Here is a 20,388-nt window from a genome sequence, read left to right on the forward strand (position 1 = left end):
TGCTCCAAGAGGTTCCATTTAACCTTCGCTCTGCCCCAGATCCTGTTATAACAAGTTATAACAATGTGCATTATCACATTTTTATGGTGGAAATAATAAACACCACACCTCTTCTTTGCTCCGTTTCCGAGCAGGATGGCAAGGCTGCCACATCACTGCCACAATGTGGCATGAAGGCTGTCACAGTGTCAGGGTGCAGTTTCAATGTCAAAAAAGGGAGAAAAGATGGTTTTGTTTCCCTTCCGAGTTTCCACTCCATGATCCCTTTCCTGTAATTCTTTGTCTGATTTTCCTGCCTGCTCCTGATTCATACGCATCCTTACAAAATAACCACATTCTATAAGAATTGACTGTTTGAGTTGGCCGCAAGGATTGCTGAACACCAGGCAAATAAACTACTACTTCCTTATAGTAAATGCACAATTGAATAATGTAGACAGTGCCTATAACCCTGAAGGCACAAAAAGAAGGAAAGTCATTTGTTGGCATCTCCAGCTTTATACAGAATGGTGTACAGTACAAATATAACTCACCGCGCCTGCATTTTTCTCAGAGGACACTGAAAGGGATCCAGAAATAATGAACTGTTCAAAAGAAGAAGAAAATTAATTTCACTGCTGTTCAATTAAAATCAACCGGAAAATTATCTCTACTGTAATAAATAATCAGTGCTAAGGTAATGATGTTCAATAATACCGTATTTTGCAACAAAGTTTTCAGAAGTGACAAATCAATTGAATTTATGTTAACCTGTTTTTGAAAATGTAACTTTCACAAATAAAAAAAAATGCAAAAATATGAATGCATCCAAGTCATATGTACCCAGATAATTAATTCAGTATCACTTGATGCAAATCTCCTGTGCTGATGTATCTGGACAAAATGCTTGGATACATCACTACACCGTACTGATGGACAGCTGGGGCACTGGGGCAATTCTGTTGATAGGGGGCTGCTAACAAGCTGCGTTAGGGACTTGGTTTAGCCTGGACCCCAAGTGTTCTCAGATCCCGGTTCCAGCTATTGTACCAGCAGTGCTGATACCAGGTTTCTGGGGTCCTGGGATAAAGCCCTGCACTGAGCTCTCCACAGTGTCCCCCCACCCCTAATGGTGTATTGGGCACTACTGAAGCCAGTGGTAGTGAGGGCTCAGGGGCTGGTCTTGCCAGATGGGTCTTCTGATGGATAAAGCATTTAACACAAATGACAATGGGGGAACACCACGCCTCAAGTGTTTCTTCTACATCAGTGTTTCTCAAACTGTGGGTTGGGACCCATGAGGTGGGCCGCGAGCCACTTTCAGGTGTGTCTTCATTCATTTCAATATTTTATTTTTAATATGTTAGACTTGATGCTATTAATTCTTATACAACAGCTGAACAGGAATTTGAATGTAGATTCACAAGGATATCACTTTGAAATCATATAGACCAGTGTTTCTCAAACTGTGGGTCACAAGCCAATTTCAGGCTGGTTCCCATTCATTTCAATATTTTATTTTTAATATGTTAGACTTGTCACCCTGGTAAGTGAATGCATTTGGGGAAATGTCACAGATCTGTACATTTAACAGGCTACTATGAAGATGCTTTTAACAATGATAGTCAATGGAACTTACTCCTGGGTAAGTGTGGGTCAGATTGCAGCCTAGGATTGTTAAAAAATTTTCTGCTTGATGATGTCACTTCTGGTCATGACCTCACTTTTGGTGGGTCCTGACAGATTCTCATTCTAAAAAAATGGGTCCTGGTGCTAAAGGAGTGAGAACCACTGATACAGACAATAAAATACACAGGCTTTCAAAGATAAATAACTACTTACAAATAATCCTCCCCAGAATGGATAACCTCCAATAGTGGCCACAGAAAAATAGTACCCTAATGAAATAACACTTTCAACTCCCCCAAAGCCAATGTGTATCAGTCCAATGATGATCTGGATGGCCTGTGAGAAGAAAATGAACAAACAAGATAAAACAATGCCAGAGTCTTTGAAATGTATGAATCCTAACCCTGTTTAAACCATCACCTTGAAGCTTCAAATAGAGCAAAACACCAGCATGGCTCATTTGATCCTTCCTTTCAGGGCAAAACAAAGCTGAAATAGAATTTCTTTTTTATGTACAACTCACCAAACAAAACTCATAAAACGGGTACAGCTCCTTTATACTGCCAGACTATAGGTTCATCGTTATCAGAGACAACACTGACAGCTTACTTGGGTGACTCATACTGGAGGTGAATCTCCACGATACCAGACAAGGGGCCTCTCCTAACCCCTCTCCCCCAGGTACTAGGGTTTTAAAATGGGATCTTCTGCTTGCAGAGATAATGCTTTCCCACTGACCTATGGCTCCTCCTCTATGACCCCCCTTTTCAAGATATTTTTATTCTGATCCGGATCAAACATAAAGCTGAAACATGACTTCAACTCATCCAAAAAAGTGAATACTTCTGGACCCAGTCCTTCCCACCGTGTTGCTTACTGGTCTATTCTGGGAATAATCTAATGGTTCTTATCTTGCTGCTGACACATCTAGTTTCTCTATATAAGTTACCAGAGCACACACAAACCCAAACGGCATATTTATAGCTGAAAAGCATCATGACACGAAAACAACACAATGAAACCCTGCAAGCCAGATATTTGGATGTTAAATGCCAGTTTAAACATCAGTGTTCTTCAACTTACGGCTTCATTTGGGGAGCCACAGTAACCTTTCAAAAACCATGGGCTTGGATCCAATCCAACACGGTTCTGCCTTATCAAAATTTAGTACTTGATATAATCCTGCATGGCCTCTTCTTCCTGTCTTGCCCCACCGCTTCTAACGCCAGTCCTCACATGGTTGTTGTGAAGACACAAAAGGTTAGGGAAAATGGGGCAGGCAGATTGGGTCCTGGGAGGGGGGCAGGACTGATGGGTTGCCAACCTCATTATTATTTATTTATTTATTTATTTATTTGGGTCATGGCACAAAAAAGGTTGAAGACAATAGTTATAGATGAAACCCAGCCTCTCGCAGCCTCAGAACACTACCTTGGACTCCATGGCCCAGGCCCCCAAATATCAAAACGTTCCGTGTATGTCCACTCCAACACCATATTGCTTTTCCTGCTCCTGAGTTGTTTTTGCTTGTTTAATTGTTATCAAGTTTATTGATAGCTGCTTTGGGGATAGATCACTTGAGGAGTTGATCCTCATGTAAATAATCTTCTGCTGATCCTCTATATTACTTATAGTTATTACTTATAAGTTATTACTTATAAACTTCAAACAGGGAGAGCTTCAAACAAGGCTTTAGATATAGGCTGATGGGTTCTGAGCTGTCTGTGACAGATCAGGAGAGAGATCTTGGGGTGGTGGTGGACAGGTCGATGAAAGTGTCGACCCAATGTGCGGCGGCAGTGAAGAAGGCCAATTCTATGCTTGGGATCATTAGGAAGGGTATTGAGAACAAAATGGCTAGTATTATAATGCCGTTGTACAAATCGATGGTAAGGCCACACCTGGAGTATTGTGTCCAGTTCTGGTCGCCGCATCTCAAAAAAGACATAGTGGAAATGGAAAAGGTGCAAAAGAGAGCGACTAAGATGATTACGGGGCTGGGGCACCTTCCTTATGAGGAAAGGCTACGGCGTTTGGGCCTCTTCAGCCTAGAAAAGAGACGCTTGAGGGGGGACATGATTGAGACATACAAAATTATGCAGGGGATGGACAGAGTGGATAGGGAGATGCTCTTTACACTTTCCCATAATACCAGAACCAGGGGACATCCACTAAAATTGAGTGTTGGGCGGGTTAGGACAGACAAAAGAAAATATTTCTTTACTCAGCGCGTGGTCGGTCTGTGGAACTCCTTGCCACAGGATGTGGTGCTGGCGTCTAGCCTAGACGCCTTTAAAAGGGGATTGGACGAGTTTCTGGAGGAAAAATCCATTATGGGGTACAAGCCATGATGAGTATGCGCAACCTCCTGATTTTAGGAATGGGTTAAGTCAGAATGCCAGATGTAGGGGAAGGCACCAGGATGAGGTCTCTTGTTATCTGGTGTGCTCCCTGGGGCATTTGGTGGGCCGCTGTGAGATACAGGAAGCTGGACTAGATGGGCCTATGGCCTGATCCAGTGGGGCTGTTCTTATGTTCTTATGTTCTTAAGGGGCTTGCGCTGTATTCAGCACAGGATAAGTGCCCAAAGCAGCTCAGTCAGAGGTAAGGGGAAACTTTTCCCCTTACTTCCTGGTAAGCCGCCCTTGCACCTATGGGTCTCCTCGGACTCAGGCCACCTCCTGAGGTATCCAGAGATGGACATATAACTGTCAGGTCTCAGCCCCGCCTCCCACTCCCCACCTGCCTGCCACTGGGGCCACCCACTACCCACCCTCCCCCGCCCCAGAATACTTCCCTCCCACCTCCTCCCCACCCACCCCAGACCCTGTCCACCTGAGGTCAGCAGATGCAGGACTTGGAGCCTCCATCAGCACAGAGGTTTATTCCACCTTCTGCAAGTCAGCGCACGGCCTAGCTGACGCACAAGGAGGCATAAATGTGCACATTTGCAACCCTCCTGGGCCAGCACAAAGGACTTTTGCCGGCCCAAGTGCAGCTCAGGATTGCGCTGCATGTCAGTATTGCCAACAGCTCTCCTGGTTTTCAGTTTTTTTTTTCTGCACTGCCAGGGATTAAACCTGGAACTTTCTGCACACAGAGCAGAGGCTCTGTCACTGAGAGACACAACCCTTCTTTTGCAACCATGAAGCTCACTGGATGGACATGTACCAGCCAATAGAGGCCTGTTCCGTTTATTTCCCTGTGGAGAAGAACACATGAAGGCTTTCTCTAGTGTGCAACAAGGCACATGGGTTTAGCCCTGCCCATACCCATCCCATAATCAGCTTTTGTTGCTGCAGAGAAACGACTACAGTGAGGGCAGAGCTAAGGACACGTGGCATGGACATACTCCAGGGAAAGCCCTTGTTTTTATTTCTATGGAGAGACAAAGGGCTGAACAGGGCTTCTCTGTCACATTGAACTACCTCCAAGGGTTGTTGTAAGGAAAAATGGAAGGGGGATATATGCCGTCTTGAGCTTCCCTGTCTTGAAGGGAGGGTAGAATTAAAATGAAATAATTACTCCTTTGAACACTTCCATTGTATCAGTGAGACTTTCTTCCTATTAAAACCATATTCAATCGAGTTGCATGTAGTTTGTGAAGAGCAAGAACATCATTATGGCTCTCCCATTGGTCACAAGAGAAGCAAAATGGGAGCTGTTGATTCAGCCATATCCAATTACCCAGTGGCGTCCCTAGGGGGGTGTGGGCAGCACCGGGTGATGCGCACGGGGGGGGTGACGCGTACTGGGGGGGCTAAACGCTAAAATCGTGGTGGTTAGGAGTAACCCCATCATATTATATACCGTTGGATGCGGAATTTTGAGCGGAATGCAATGCAAAAAACCTTTCTATCAAAAGTTATGGCCAAAAAACGGGAGAACAAAAAATGCATGGATCCCTATGGAAAGTGAGCTGTATTGCGCATTTACTTGCAAGTAGGCGAACTTGCCTTAGTCTGTCGGAAAGGGCAGGCTGAGAGGAATCCAACAACACCAGAATGGTCCTGATCCAATGAATGCAGCCCCCAAAAGCACCTGAGAAGGAAGTCCTTCCCTCCAAGCAGATGAATGTATTGAGCCCTATGGAAAGCGAAACTAAGCCACACTGTCATGTTTACTCGTGAGTAAGCAAATGTGCCTTGGCTGGTGTGGAAGATCAGGTGAAGGAGAGTGCAAGGCTACCAGGATGGTCCTGATCCTATGCTCCTGGAGCTAAACAAGTGCTCCAGAAGGCAGTCCCCCCCCCCCCCACACACTAAAAAGGATCAAAACAGAGGCGTCAGCTGATAAGGTGAACCTTTTTGAGACTTGCAAAGCCAGGTCGATCCTAAGAGTGATCTGGTTTAAACAGAAGTTCTTAAATTGAACTGGGCACTGGGTAGGGCTGAAAACCTTACTGGTTTTGGAGGGGGGTGTTATTGCAGACAGGCTATAGAGGAAATTTACTTGGTGGACGAGGATGGCTTCTGCTTATTTAATTATTTGTTTTACTTTAATTATTTATACTTATTTATTTTAATTTGCCTGATGATGTCACTTCCACCATGACATCACTTCTGGTGGGTCTTGGACAGATTGTCATTCTAAAAAGTGGGTCCCAGTGCTAAAAGTTTGAGAACTGCTGCAATAAGATGTTAGTAAGTTGACACCCTTGGGGGGGGTGACACCACTAGTGACCAAAATAACTAAAATCACAGTTTGGAGGAATAATACCATCATGTTATATATCAATCAATGCGTAATTTCATGCAGAATGTGTTCTATCAAAAGGTACAGCCAAAAAACCAGTGGGGGGCAGAGTGATATTACATCACCACACCCACCACCTGGGGTGTTGCCCTGCCCTCTGCGTGGGGGTGACGCACTGGCATCCTGCACCGGGTGACGCAAACCCTAGTGATGCCACTGCAATTACCCCACTCCTTTAACAGTATAATTTGGACCAGTTCTGATGATACTTTCAGATTGGAACTGATATGGAACAGATTGGAACATGATAATGGATGCGAACTTTCATGCTGTGTGCATGTCCTGACCCCGCCCCTCACTTTCAAGTTAATTCCCAAATCCTGCAGGGAGGTGTCATGTCTGACCACTTTTTAAAAGCAGGTTTAGCATCATGGAAAGCGTTCAGGCAAATCATCCCGATGTGTGATGAGGGAAATTGAGAAAGAAGGAAGTGAGAAGAGGCGCTTCGATGTGCATACAGTGTGAATAAGCACATTGGTTGTTGTGCGAGACTGGTTCCTGAATGACAGCAATCTCCTCGGAAACCAGTCTGCTCAGCAACTCAAAAGAATAGACAGACGGGGGGCAGCCTGGAGGGCTGACAGCTTTGTTCTAAGATCTGTCACTGCCAGCAGAAGCACCTGCTACCCTGCCTGCTCATGGCCGTGAAATCCAGGTTCCTGGAAAGTGGCAGCAATCAGGGGAATGCTTCTCTGCCTAATTGTCCAATTTCAAAGCCCAGCATGGTTTCCAGGTTTGAGGAGGTTCTTGGAAACTGCTTTCCATCGGCCCTTTCCAGTGGTGGGATTCAAATAAATTAGCAACAGGTTCTATGTCCTAATGAACAATAAGCAACTCAGCTTCAATTGTCTGCCGCAAAGGACGTTAAAAGACTACGGCTGCACTCCTCTACTGTACAGTACACACTTTCCTGGGAGTAAGTCCCATTGAACATAATGGGACTTACTTCTGAGTAGACAGTCATAGGATTGCACTGTAACTTTAACCCAATGTCTAAATCCAAATGGCAAGGCTGCAATTCTGTCCTCTGTAGTCACACTTACAGGCCTCTGGCCACTAGTTTCCAAGGAGGATAAACATGCGGCTGAAATGCACACTTCAAATGGACATTTTTCTTGAATTCTCAAGGCAGTTGTATAATGAAATCAGGAAGGCACCAAGAAGAGGAGGTGGGAACTGCCAGGGCTCCAGGTTACCAACCTCTGGAAACACCACAGCAGCATAGCACCTTCACATCTGCACAAACCAACTTGCTGCACTGGGCTTTGAGCTGGGCCACCTTCCTTCTCAGTGGGAACTTGGTGATTTTTACCAGAGCAGTCAATCCTCTCAAGGATCTGGTTCACTTTTAGTGGTGAACATCTGGTCAGCAAAAGTGCACTGAGCACATAGTCTGACACCTCATCATCAACCAAAAGCAACAACAGCACAGTAACATCTTTACATCTCCCCTTCTTTTTTGTTCTATTACAACATTCCTCAGCATCTGCCTCTTGCCACTGTGCATGGCCCACCTCCGGGAAGTACAACTGGAAGTAACTAGAATGACTTTATCACCAGTTATTTCCATACTAAGAGGCCAGACATGATGCAACAAACCACAGTAAGAGGCTCAGGCTACAATCCTATCCACTTTTTCCTGGTAATAGTTCCCATTGACTATAATGGAACTTACTTCTGAGTAGACATGCATAGGATTGGGCTCCCAGGGTAGATGGGAGGGCTTTTTTGAGTACAAGAAAAGCAGAACTGAGCCTCCTACCACTGTTTGTTGCATCATATTGCTGGTCTCACTGCCAGGCAGTGGAGGTCTGGGGGGGGGGGTCCTGCCATGGGTACGACTGGGCACTACGTCAAGTACCACTGGTGGTATGAGTTCTACTGGTTGAGAAATGCTGCTCTATTCCTTTTACCACCCAGCCCTAAAAAGAATTCCAGTGAACTCTAAAGCTTCCCCCTCCAACTTCCAACTCTGCAATCCAATGCACGTCTACTCAGAAGCCCAACAAGTTCAAGGGGAGTTGTTGACTTCCAGGGTTTGAGAGAGAATGGCAGCCTTGAAGGACAGTTTCACTAATGAGCAAAAAAGTACTATGAGGGGACTGTTCTTCTAGGTTGCTTTCCGACAGGCAACAGCAGATACCCATCACTTTGGTCTACTCTAGTGGCAATTCTCCCACAAGTTTGAGGGCTGCTACTGAACAGGGAGTGCAAAGCAGGGGCCTGCAGTGGGTGGGGAGGCAGGTGAGGCAGAACCTCCCCACCACAGTCCTTCAAAAGTGTTGCAGCTGTGTAGGTGCCCAAGCACCCACAACCCAGCCTAAAAATGAAAATTAACAGCACATGTAACAAGCCTTGCAGGTTTTGAGGTTCACCCTGATCACAAGTTCTTCCCAGTGCTTCTCCCATTCTTCTTCATTAGGTGATAAGACCTAAACCCAATTTGCAAACGTGTTCAAAAAATCTTCAATTTCTAGTCAGCCTGCCATTGGGAGGGGCGGGAAGAGAATAACCTAAAGGAACTTTTCTGCTAGAGAAGGAGCAAATGCTAACTGTACCATCCTCAGCACACTTACCTGGGAATAGCAGCCCAATCCTATGCAAGCCTACACAGGAATAAATCACATTCTACAGTCAATTGGGCTTGCTTCCCAGGTGTGAGTAGGATTGCAGCCTAAGGGCTATCCAACTTTCCAGAGCCAATGCAGCCACATTGCAGTCCCGAGGTAAGGGAACAAACATTCCCTTGTCACAAGGAGACCTCCAGGACTTGGTGCTGGAAAGTTACACTTAAGAGGACTTGGGACCTAATCCTATCCAATTTTCCAGTGCCAGTGCAGCTGTACCAATAGCGCATGCACTGCATCCTGTGGTGGGGGGCAGGGAACATTTGTTCCCTTACCTCAGGGCTGCATTGTGACTGCACAGGTGCTAGAAGAGAGCCTCACTGAGCACAATAGGACTTACTTCTGAGTAGACATGCATAGGATTGTGCCCTAAGGCTGCAATCCTACTTCCACTTTCCTGGGAATAAGCCCCATTGGCTATAATGAGATTTACTTCTGAGTAGATATGCATAGGATTCTGCTCAAAGGCTGCAATCCTATCCACACTTTCCTGGGAGTATGACCCATTGAACACAACAGGACTTACTTCTGAGAAGACCTGCATAGGATTGTACCCTTAATGAAGTAATGTTTGGTGCCACATTCCTGCCTTTTTTTAACCTGAGGAATTTCAGCTGTGGGAGCATCGCCTCTATGTGTCTGATAGTGTATTATACAATCGTTGTGTAACAACACATTGTATTGCAATGAAAAGATCCCAGGCACAAAACTGCATTCCCAAACCCCAAGGATGAAAACCAACCCCATGGTGCAGTCCTGTGCTTTTGGGAAGTAAGGGCACTATCCCTATGCCCGCCTACTCAGAAGTAAGTCCCATTATAGTCAACAGAGCTTACTGCAGCCTTTGAGCACAATCCTATGCATGTCTACTCATTATAGAGTCTCATTATAGCCAAAGGGGCTTACTCGCAGGAAAGTGTGGCTAGGACTGCAGCCTTTCAGCACAATCCTATGCATGTCTACTCAGGAGTAAGTCATTATAGCCAAAGGGGCTTACTCCCAGGAAAGTGTGGATAGGATCGCAGCCTCAGTGATGAGGATGAGATGCTTCCTTCCTTCGCCTTCTGATTGACAGTGGCTGCAATCCTAACCACACTTTCCTGAGAGTAAGCCCCATTGAACAAAACAGGAGTTACTTCTGAGTAGACCTGGTTAGGATTGTGCTCAGTGCCTACCCAGAGATAAGTTCCATTGTGTGTCCATGGACGTGCGGGTGGGTGGGGGGCTTGCCCTCAGGGGCAGCGGGGGCTCTTTGGGCGGGAGCTGCTCCGGCACCCTCCTCTTCGTCCCACCCGCGCCCCCAACCCACCGCGAGAGCTGAGCCCAAGGAGCCTCCAGGCGCAGGAGCAGTCTACTCGCCAGTCAGCCAGCTTGACCAGGGAGGGGAGGTGCGGGGCAGGCAGCTGGGCTGCTTCTCTCACCCTAGTCAGTAGGCTGCATCTGCGGGCGCGTGTCGTGGGAGACTCCAGTTGGCCGGGTCTGGCTCACCCCTTCAGCCCCAGCAGCCTCGGCACCCGCTGGGAGCAACCCGCTTTCCCCTGGGAGGGGTTGGCCCCACACGGCTGCTGCCCCCAGTAGGGTTAGCCCTGACATTTTAAGGTGCGAGCTCCCTGGCCAGCAAACGGTTCTTAGAACCAACAGCTGGATTAGGTACGGGTTCTATAGAATAGGTGAGAACCTGCTGAATCCCACCACTGGCCCTTTCCCTAAAAAGTACCCCAATGTTGTGATGGAGCTTACCTTCCTTGGCATTGCGTGCGTGTTTCCAGCACTGACAGAGATGAAAGGGGTATAAGTCATGCTCACTCTCCTCTGAGTGCCCCTCCCATTCACAAATGGCTTTATCCTCCTATCACAGCAGAACCCCCTGGGAGAAAGTTTTCATTTGGGGATGGGTTGGGATGGGAGGAGCCAATGAGAGTGATTCTTAGTTGAGAGGGTTGCTCCATCACCATTGTGCAAAGAGAACACAGTGGGGATCTACAGCGGATTCTTCTGAGAATCCTGCTGATGCCAACACCAGTTCTGACAATGCCTTAGTGAGTGAGGAGTTTGGTCAATCAGCCAAGCAAGTCTAAAAAACTTATTTCTATAAGAGTCACATTGGATCAGACTGCATTATTGTCTGCTTTATGCGGTAATTTTAATCAAAGTCCTATTGATCTAATGTCTCCTAAATTGACACCACTCCTGCAGGAAAGCTATGATCATTTCAATGGACTGGAAGACAGCATATATCAAACAGACTTACCCCCAGTGTCTTGATCTCTGCTTTCATCAGTTTCCCAAACGGCCCCATCTGACAGTTCTGCTGAAACTGGTTGCTGGGACTTCTAAGTGGATGGCCTACATACTGTATCACCCCTGGTGGCTGGATTACAGTGCCAGGGATCACCTGGCCTGCCTGGATTACATTAGTCCCATTTTGGGGAATAAACACCATCGTTGTATTAGGCATTCTCAGTGGGTCTCAGTGGGTACCTGAGTCAACCTGTCTGCAAAAATGAACAATCAAACAAAACAGCAAATGAACAACACTGCATGTAGAAGGAGGGTATAAAGTTCATGGCATGCGTCAAAAGTCTGCTTCGGAGCACAATCAAACTTAAATGGCAAAACAAGATATTTTAACCCATTTTTGCCGGTCCACAAGTAGATATGGCTTAAATTGGCTGCAATCTCTCTCTCTCTCTCTCTCTCTCACACACACACACACACACACACACACACACCCTGAGGAATAAGAAAGGTGGTATAAACAACTGTTCCCCAACCCTGCCCCCAACCCCCAAAATGGAAAGAGTGCAGGATAAAACATTTTTGCTTCATTTCTCTGTTGGTTTTTTGTCAATGAAGCCTCCATACATTTGTTGTTCTTTTGCCTCATTCTTTTTTTTCCACCTTTAAGCCCAAAGCTCTACATATAACATACAACTTATAACACATAACTGAGAGTGTGCAATTCAGTTCACAGCAGAGAGATGAGCTGCATATAGTTGCAACCCTTTTGACTCAGAAGTAGACCCACTGCTTTCCATGGGTGTTATTCTTAAGTAATGGTGCACTGAATTGTAGCCTGGAACTTTATTTCAAATGGAAAGGCGGTTCCTGGTGTTTCAAAAAACAGACCTCTGCCAAATGCAAAGCCTTTGCAAAAGGGAACCAGGTTGCAGCAACATTTGCAAAATTCTCTGGAGGAGAATAAAAGGTTTACTGTGGCTGGAATTTCCCAGGGAAGTTACTATAGAAACTGAGGAGGTGCCTGCCTGAGCTGAAACAGAAAGGAAACTTTCACAGTTGAAAGGCTCTGCCCTCTGATTGACCTGGAGATAAGGCAAAGCGATAATTTGAGCTTGATTACTTTCCTCTGCTAACTGAGTAAGAGGCACTTTTTCAACTGGGTGCTCCTCTTTTTTTAGGGGAAGAGTAACTGGCCCTCCTCACCCCAGCAGTGTCTTTTCTAGTGGCTACCTGCTGGTGTTCTTTTGCATCTTTTTAGATTGTGAGCCCTATTGGGACAGGGAGCCATTAGTTATTTGATTTTTCTCTATAAACCGCTTTGTGAACTTTTTGTTGAAAAGCGGTATATAAATACTGTTAATAATTACTTGACAAAAATTTTACTTACTATAGGCAAGTATCTACAGCACTTTTTGCTTTCACCTGTGGCAAATGTAGGTGTCTGCACAGCCACCTGCTGATCACCAGAATTTGCATTCTATCTAGAGCAGGGGTGTCAAACATAAGGCCTGGGGGCCTGGATGCAGCCTGTGGAAGCTTTTTATCTGGCCCTCAGGCTCTCAGCTGCTGAGCAGTGCTGAGGTGTTACTGCTAAAAGGCAGCCCCCACGAAAATTGGGTTCTCCCATATCTTGAAATATGATCAAGATTTGCATGTTTTCTCTTCTGTCATTTGTTGTTAATGAATTCCTAAGTGAGAAAAAGTGCTTATTTTTGGTTATGAGTTGTTTAATGATATCACTTCCTGCCTAACGACATCGCTTCCAGCCCTCAGCAGGCATCATGAATGTCATTCGGCCCTCTGTATGAAACGAGTTGGACACCCCTGATCTAAAGCATAGTGGGGGGAAAATTGTGGCCGCAATCTCTTTCTCAGCCCACTAGTTATTTCCCCTTACAATATTCCCAATAGAATCAACGTATAGGGATTCTGGTGTGGGGTGAAGGGGGGGGGGGAAGAAATGATATTGGTTTTGTTGTACTGATATAACCTAAATCATAAGCCACATTGTACATTTTTTAAAATGTAATTAAAAAGTCTTATATAAGAATATTTAAAAGACGGCAGCTGCCAGGAGGCTGCCCAAATGAAGAGCTCAGACCCTTATTTTCTGTTTCAAAAAAATAGATGGACAAAAAATTAGAATAATTCCCCCCCCCCCCCCAAGAAGAAATATCTGATATAGCTTGGGCTAACAGAACACTCTATGAAGGGAGAAGCAGAATGTAATGGAAAACAAGTTCATGTCTAACAACTCTAAGTAAGAGTGTATAATGACAACAGGAAGTATTAGAAATCATCCTGAGTCAGTCTGGCAGTAGCTCTTTCCTACTCCAAACTGGGGTGCTTCAGAGAGAAACCCTTTCCCAATAATTCATTTCTCAAAGACTCAAACCTTCTACATACTCCAACAAGGAAGGATGTCTTCTCCGATTTAGTTGGGTTCTGGTTATGCAATGATGAGGGAAAACTTTCAGCACATGTTCAGAAGTACTGTGGCTATCCTACAGGCTGTTCAGAGCTGAATCAAATTAAGCATTGTCCCCAAATTTATTTCCCTTGTGTTCAAGGTACTTACATTACACTCCTTAATGCACTTGTTCTCAGCCTCTCAATGTACCTCCAATCTCACCAGGAAGTAATACAAAGTTTAAAACAGTACAGAGGGAGTGTTCCCAGCATCAGACTTTAACCCTTGCACTTCCAATTGGACTGTGCCCTTCCGCTCTGTCATCTTATTCTGCCATGGTACACTAAAACTTTCTTCCGCTTTTGATATTTTTTCTCATTCCTGTCGAGCACTCCCGCAGAATCTCCGACTCCTTATGGTTAGATTGTGTCATTTCAGCCTGGAATGGAGGCTTGCCTAAATTAATATCCCTCTAAAAATACCTCATCCCACATAGAAAACTAAGGGTCAGATTAGTGGTCCAATTGCTCAAAGTAGTCCAAGGGAGGTGTTTACTTATAAATAGCAAGCGATGGGGAACATATAAAAACTGTGGCAGGGGCTGGGAGTGCTAGTACTTTGCCCCTGCTGTCATTTCGATCTGGACTGTGTGCCATATGTACTACTTTTAGCTGAAATGTTTTTTCCCTTGGCTATATCCATGTGTATGTGTGTTGGGGGGGGGGGTACATGCAAGTTGGTGTTACAATCAACTGTTAATGTTAAATTGCAGTTAATGTTTCACAGAAATGTTATTCTGTATCACAAATTATTAGATGACTTCAGAGACTTTTTTTAAAAGGAGAGATATATCACCTACCTTCACATCCTTCTATCTACTTGGCATGGAAGACAATCTACACCAAGTGCACTTATCAAGATTCCATGTGTTGCAAACAGGTTTTTTCCCTCTCTTTTTTCTTTTTTGGCCACAATCCACCAGAAACTGGATATGTCACAAAGTTGTGGTCAAGGGAGTAGCCTCTGTTTGCCAAATGGTGCCCCTCTAAGCTCAGTCAATCATCACAACTTGTTGCATTCCATGAGCTGTACCACGGCCAATTCACTGCTGAGCTAGATCAGGAATTCCAACATAAAACCCAAAACAAAAGAAAGACTCTGCTTCTTTATCACTGAATATTTCTCCTGCATAGTGGACAACACTCAGACACAGGAAAAAATAGTCACTCACAGAGAAACCCTTCTATGACACACCACATCAAGGAAGAAGGCACACACAATATGGCCTTCAGTTACTTTTGTCTGTTTTTCAGACAAAAATTAGGCATGGATTGGGGCTAGCTAGAGCAATGCATCTAGAAATGCAGGGCAAGGCATAAGGGAATTGCATGCAACAGGAACAAAGTGCCACATTTTTCTTGCTGACTCTTTTGTGCCTTGCAAGGGTTCAGCAGAAGCCGGAATCCCCAGACTCACAACTACCCTGAAGGGGTTGTTTGGGTAAGGAACTGCATAGGCACCAGCTGGGGCCTGTGGGTCTTCTGAATTCTGAGTAAGCCCAGTCCAGAGCTGTCATAAAAGGTTTTTTATTTCTCTGAAGTCTAAGAGTAGCAAACTTACAGAGTATTATCAGGTGGGTTCACAGACTGTATTGGAATCGTGGAAGATCTGGCGAGGAGATAGGATGTGGTGTCAGCAGTGGCCCCTTTAAGGGTGAAAACCTGGGCATTCAGCAGGGAGTGTGCTGCACAGCTGCAGCCACTGGCATACTCTGGGGGGGCAAGTGGGGCAAATGCTCCGGGCGCTGACTTCCAGGGGTGCATTGGAGCCTCGCCCCGCCCCTGCCAGGAGGAGTGCCCAGGAGCGCTTGCTGCCTCTCCACAGCGCCTTGGCACCGACTGAGCCACCCCTCCCCTCCCCCTTTATAAGAGACAGGCGCCCTAGAGAGGCACTTACGCTCTAGGGCACCCATCTCGTCTCCTCCTATAAAGGAGGAGGGGGGGCAGTTCAGTCGGTGGTGAGGTGCTGCCTGGGAGGCAACATCCAGCTGCCTCCCAGGAGCGCTCCTGGGCACTCCTGCTCTGCTGCTGAGGGCGTCCCTCAGGGGCGGAGCGGAAGTGGCGCGCGCCCCCTCCAACTTCGGAGAGGACGCGCGCCGCTTCCCGGCCCCTATGGAGCCGTCCACGCAGCTTACAAGCTGCACAGAAGTCTCCACTGCAGTGGTCTGGGGCTGCTGGGAGCATGGGACCATGGGGACCTCAGCTGCCTCCTCCGTTTCCCCTTGTTTTCAAAGGGGAATTTGATGACGTCACCGCAATTACTTCTGGGTCACATGCACAGTGGGGCGGAGAAGGGGGGCGAAACAGGGTGTGGGGGGCAGAATTCTGGGGGTTGCCTTGGTCGCGGGGACCCCCAGGAATGCCACTGGCTGCAGCCACTTGAAGGCAGTAGAGCCCTCAGGCATAAAAGCACCTGATGAAGGAAGAGTTTGTTATGGGTAGTAGAAGGAGGAAAGCTTGAGGAACGGAGACTGGAAATGTGGACTGAAGAACTAATGGCAAGTGGACTGTGGAACTGCTGGGACTGATGGGTGACTGGACTTTGGAGCAGAAACTGCTGGAGACACTGAGATTGGTGTTTGGCTGTCATGGCTAAGACCTGCAGAGGACCAAGGTGCTGCTGTAGTGGCAGGAGGAGCTGCTGGCAGGAGAGGGGAGGAAGAAGGACCTCTGCAGGTTGAACAGGTGAGCTACCCGGGTGGTGGGGTCTAGTAGTACTGCAGGGCAGAACTAGGATCAGGAATGTCATTCAGCATGTCAGGAATGCTAGGGGTATGCCAGTTTGCCCCCACTAGCAGAGCAGAGTAGCAGTGTGTAGGAGAGCATTTTGAAACCAGCAGTCCCAAGGAGAGAAACACAGCTGTGCATTCTTTTCAGCAAGCAGACTCATTGAAGAAAGTTTCAGCAACACAAAAGGCTTATCAGGAACACAGCAAAAAAATAACAAGCAGCAGAGTAGAAATGGCAGGATATCACACACCAGCAACAACTCCAGCAGTACCTCTTCCAGTCACCATACATGAACAGCCCACACCCATAGCATCCCGTGTCTGTTTATACAGTGGTGCCTGCCAATCACAGAGCAGGTGACCTCATCATCTCATGATCACTATTTCACATTATTGCATCAGCTAATTTGCACAGGTTCATGGTGTACAAGTTCATTTACACAGGTTAAGTCACGGTGACAGCACTTTCCTTTGTGTCGGTCACATGGTAGAAACACAGGCAATGTTTACATTTTCCCCCATGTAGGTTTTCTGAGTAACCTCCTTGCTTGATCACTATCCAGGCTAAAAAAAATTCCTTTTGTGCAGGATGCAGTACAAACCTTGACATTTTGGGGGAAAGAAGGGGAGCTAATTAGCATTAAGTGGGCATAATTCTCTAGGTGGAGCTTGGCCTTGGAATCTGGCAAAAACAGACCAGCACAGCATGCTTGAGCTCACAGTAAGGTCTGGGCAATAAGCTAAATGCATCACAAGATTATATAGGCTACTTTGACAGATTTATCAATAAATCAGCACAAACTGGCAAAAGCAGGCAAATTGTTAGCATGGTGATATATGGTATAAACTCAGCGCTATTATTTTCCAGGTTCTCATCACTTCGAAGCGCCTTATCAAACCAGTGCAGCTGAGTAATTGGGAAAGGTAATTGGCAAAGAACAAGCCAAGAATCTACAGAACTCTACAGAATGTGCCTTCAGCTTTTCACCCCTGAAGTCACTGTTTTGAGACCATTTTCTCAGCCTCTCACAAGAACAGTTCAGTGGGAAAGCAAGCAGTTGCCAAGGGACAGGAGACACAGAAGATGGCTGCCAGGCCTTAAAGGAGCCACAATGCTCTGGAGGGTTTTGTGGAAGCCTGAATTTTAGTCTTTTTTTCCCCCAGGGCACGCTTGTATTTTTACCTTGAGCAGGAGCCCCAAAGTGTTTTAAGTACTGTTGGGGGGGGGGGGTGCTTCATCTGATCAGGGAGGTGGTAACTACTTGGTTTTGGATGGTGTTGCACTCCTTATTAAGGAGTACACAGTCTGTACATGTTGGTAGATCCAGAACTGACACTGGAAGCCCAAATCACTTCCATGGCATGAAGCACCTTCCACTTGCTAAAACAGTTTTGTCTGCTGTGACCCGCCCTCCACATGGAATTTGTGCTCTGCTAAGCTCCAGATTAGACTATTGCAAAATACATTATTAGCGGCTCCATATATACATGTTATACATAGAGAGAGGTAATTAATTATGTAAAAAATCTTAATTTTATTAAGAATTTCTCACATGAATATTTTAATTTGCGAACTGTCTGGTACATTCAATAGTGTTTAAGTGTGTTGAGTTTTTTAACGTATCTCTAATTATATTGTGTTTGGTATAATAAAAAATATGCAGTGCATTATACATGGGCTTGTTTCCAAGACTATCTAGAAACATTTTTTCATTCAGAATACAGAAACTAGAACTGCTAAGTGGAACTAGCTATCAAGACCAGATTTCACCAATCCTTAAACAATTTCACAGGCCGTTGGTCAGTTGCTGAGCACAATTCAGAGAGTAGATGTTTAGTCTTACTCAACGTGAATTGAAATTTTGATATCTAAAGATCTATTGCCTTCTCCAAAAGACCTTGCCCAAATGATGCATCCATCTCAGTCCCCATGTTCCAAAGTTAGGCAGATGGTGAATAGCAAGATGGTAATTTCACTTGCATTCCTCTTTTATGGAATGCCCTTCTAAGGGAGGCTTGACTGGGATAAAACTTGATTTTTTTGGCACAAGGCAAACATCTTTTCATTTTCCCAGAACTTCCAGCTTACCAGCTAGATATCTGTAAAGCTGGCCATTAATGAGGCAGGGAAAGGTGGCTATTTCAGGGCATAGGGGAGGACAGGCTGGGAAAAGCCTCAGAAAGAAGGCTCCTTAACAGAGATGAGTCATTGGGGTAGGCAGAATGAAGTGAGGGGGAGGGCGGAAGGGTGGGAGGCATGTAGGAGGCAGGAGGGGTGGCACCTGGCATGGGCAACTTGCACTGGATGCTATCCCCTCCAGTTGCAGGCAACATGCCCCATTTGTCTCCTCAGACTTGCATCAGCTAAAGAGCTGGCATAGATTTGAGAAGACTCATTGGTGATCAGGAAGATTACAGGGAAGTAAAGGAAAATATTTTCCCTTATCTTACTGGATTGCTAGAGCTGCCACAGGTTAAGTAAAAACACTCGCCCTTTTGCCCTTAGTAGCAGCTCGATCATGGCAATCACACTGTTGTCTTTGTCTCCCCCCCCCCAAGCACTTACACTGGTTCCCAAACTCCCAGAGTTTGGGAACCACTGGCCTAAGAGAATAAAACCGCCTGTTCCCCGTGACCACACAGGCAACCATGTTCTGGGCTAAGTGCAGTTTCTGAACTGTTCTCATGGGCAGTATCAGTCAAGTCTTCTTGTCACCAATGTGTGGATCACTGTAGTCAGATATGACTGATTCAGATATAGTTGCAGTTGGCATATTATCCTAAGCTAATAATAATAATAATAATAATAATAATAATAATAATAATAATAATAATAATTATTATTATTATTATTATTATTATTATTATTATTATTATTATAACTAGGTTTTTATATATCACCTTTCTGGTCATCGGATTACTCCTCTGACTTTATTCAAGGCGGTTTACATAGGCAGGTGTTTCTAAATCCCTCAAGGGGATTTTTACAATCACAGAGGTTCTCTCTTTCAAGAACCAACAACATTTCAGATGGATCTTCCTGGTTTGGTCTCACTTCTGGCCTCCAGTTCTCCCACGCAGGCTGGGAAGCAGCTCCATCTCTCACATGGAGGGCAGCCAAGACACTTCTTGCTCACAGTAAGAGCAGGTGGAATCACTCAGCTGGGCTTGTCAGCTGCTTCAAGGTCTTGCCATTCTCAGCTGTTCTGGGAGCTGCTGGTGTCCTCGAACTGGCGACCTTCTGATGTTATCTCCGGGCTAACGGAGGCTCTGCCCTCTAGACCAGACCTCCTACCCCAAGGCTCTACCCTCTAGACCAGAAAGACCCCCAAGTGGTATACCTGCTCCTGCAGAAGGAATTTAAAACTTCATTCAGAATAAGTTGCTGATCCAGTACCCAACAAAGATGACCTCTATTTTGCTTCTATTCAATTTCAGTTTGTTCACCATCATCCAGTCCCCCAATCACATCAAGCAATAACCTAGAACTTCTATAGCCTCCCCAGCATTTGAAGGAGCAGAGAAGTAAAGCTGGGTATCATCCACATATTGGTGACATCCAACTTCAAAACCCCAGATTATCTCTCTCAGTCTTTTAACGTAGATGTTCAATAACACGGGACAGAATTGTGACATGTCACAGGTCAAAGGCCAAGAAAAAGAGTGGAAGTCTCCCAATAGCACTTTTTGGACTCTATTGGTCAGAATAGAATCTATTGGCCAGAATATTGGAACCTGAGCCACTGCAAAGAAGTGCTCCCTAATTCATCCAAATTACCCAGAAGAACACCATTGTTGATGTTGTTAAAAGCCGCTGAAAGGTCCAGCAGGACCAAAATGAATGCCCACCCCCTGTCCAGTCCCAAGTGTAGACCATCCAACAGGTTAACAGTTTCCATTCCAAAACGACCTGAAGTCAAACTGAAAGGGCTTAAGAACACAAGAAGAGCCCTGCTGGA

General features: G+C 45.7%; 1 protein-coding gene across 1 annotated transcript in view; it reads right to left on the reverse strand.

Annotated features, from left to right (window-relative positions):
• The window catches only part of LOC136644278 (membrane-spanning 4-domains subfamily A member 8-like), a 41,836-nt gene that overhangs the window by 13,046 nt on the left and 8,402 nt on the right, over nucleotides 1-20,388 (reverse strand). Inside the window, exons 4-5 of the mRNA XM_066620002.1 lie at nucleotides 1,822-1,944; nucleotides 534-584 (exon numbers count right to left, since the gene is read on the reverse strand). Coding sequence (XP_066476099.1) covers nucleotides 534-584; nucleotides 1,822-1,944 — 174 coding nt within the window. The remainder of the gene's footprint in view (nucleotides 1-533; nucleotides 585-1,821; nucleotides 1,945-20,388) is intronic.

Source organism: Tiliqua scincoides, chromosome 1 (assembly GCF_035046505.1).
Source record: "Tiliqua scincoides isolate rTilSci1 chromosome 1, rTilSci1.hap2, whole genome shotgun sequence".
NCBI classification, from domain to species: Eukaryota; Metazoa; Chordata; class Lepidosauria; order Squamata; family Scincidae; genus Tiliqua; species Tiliqua scincoides.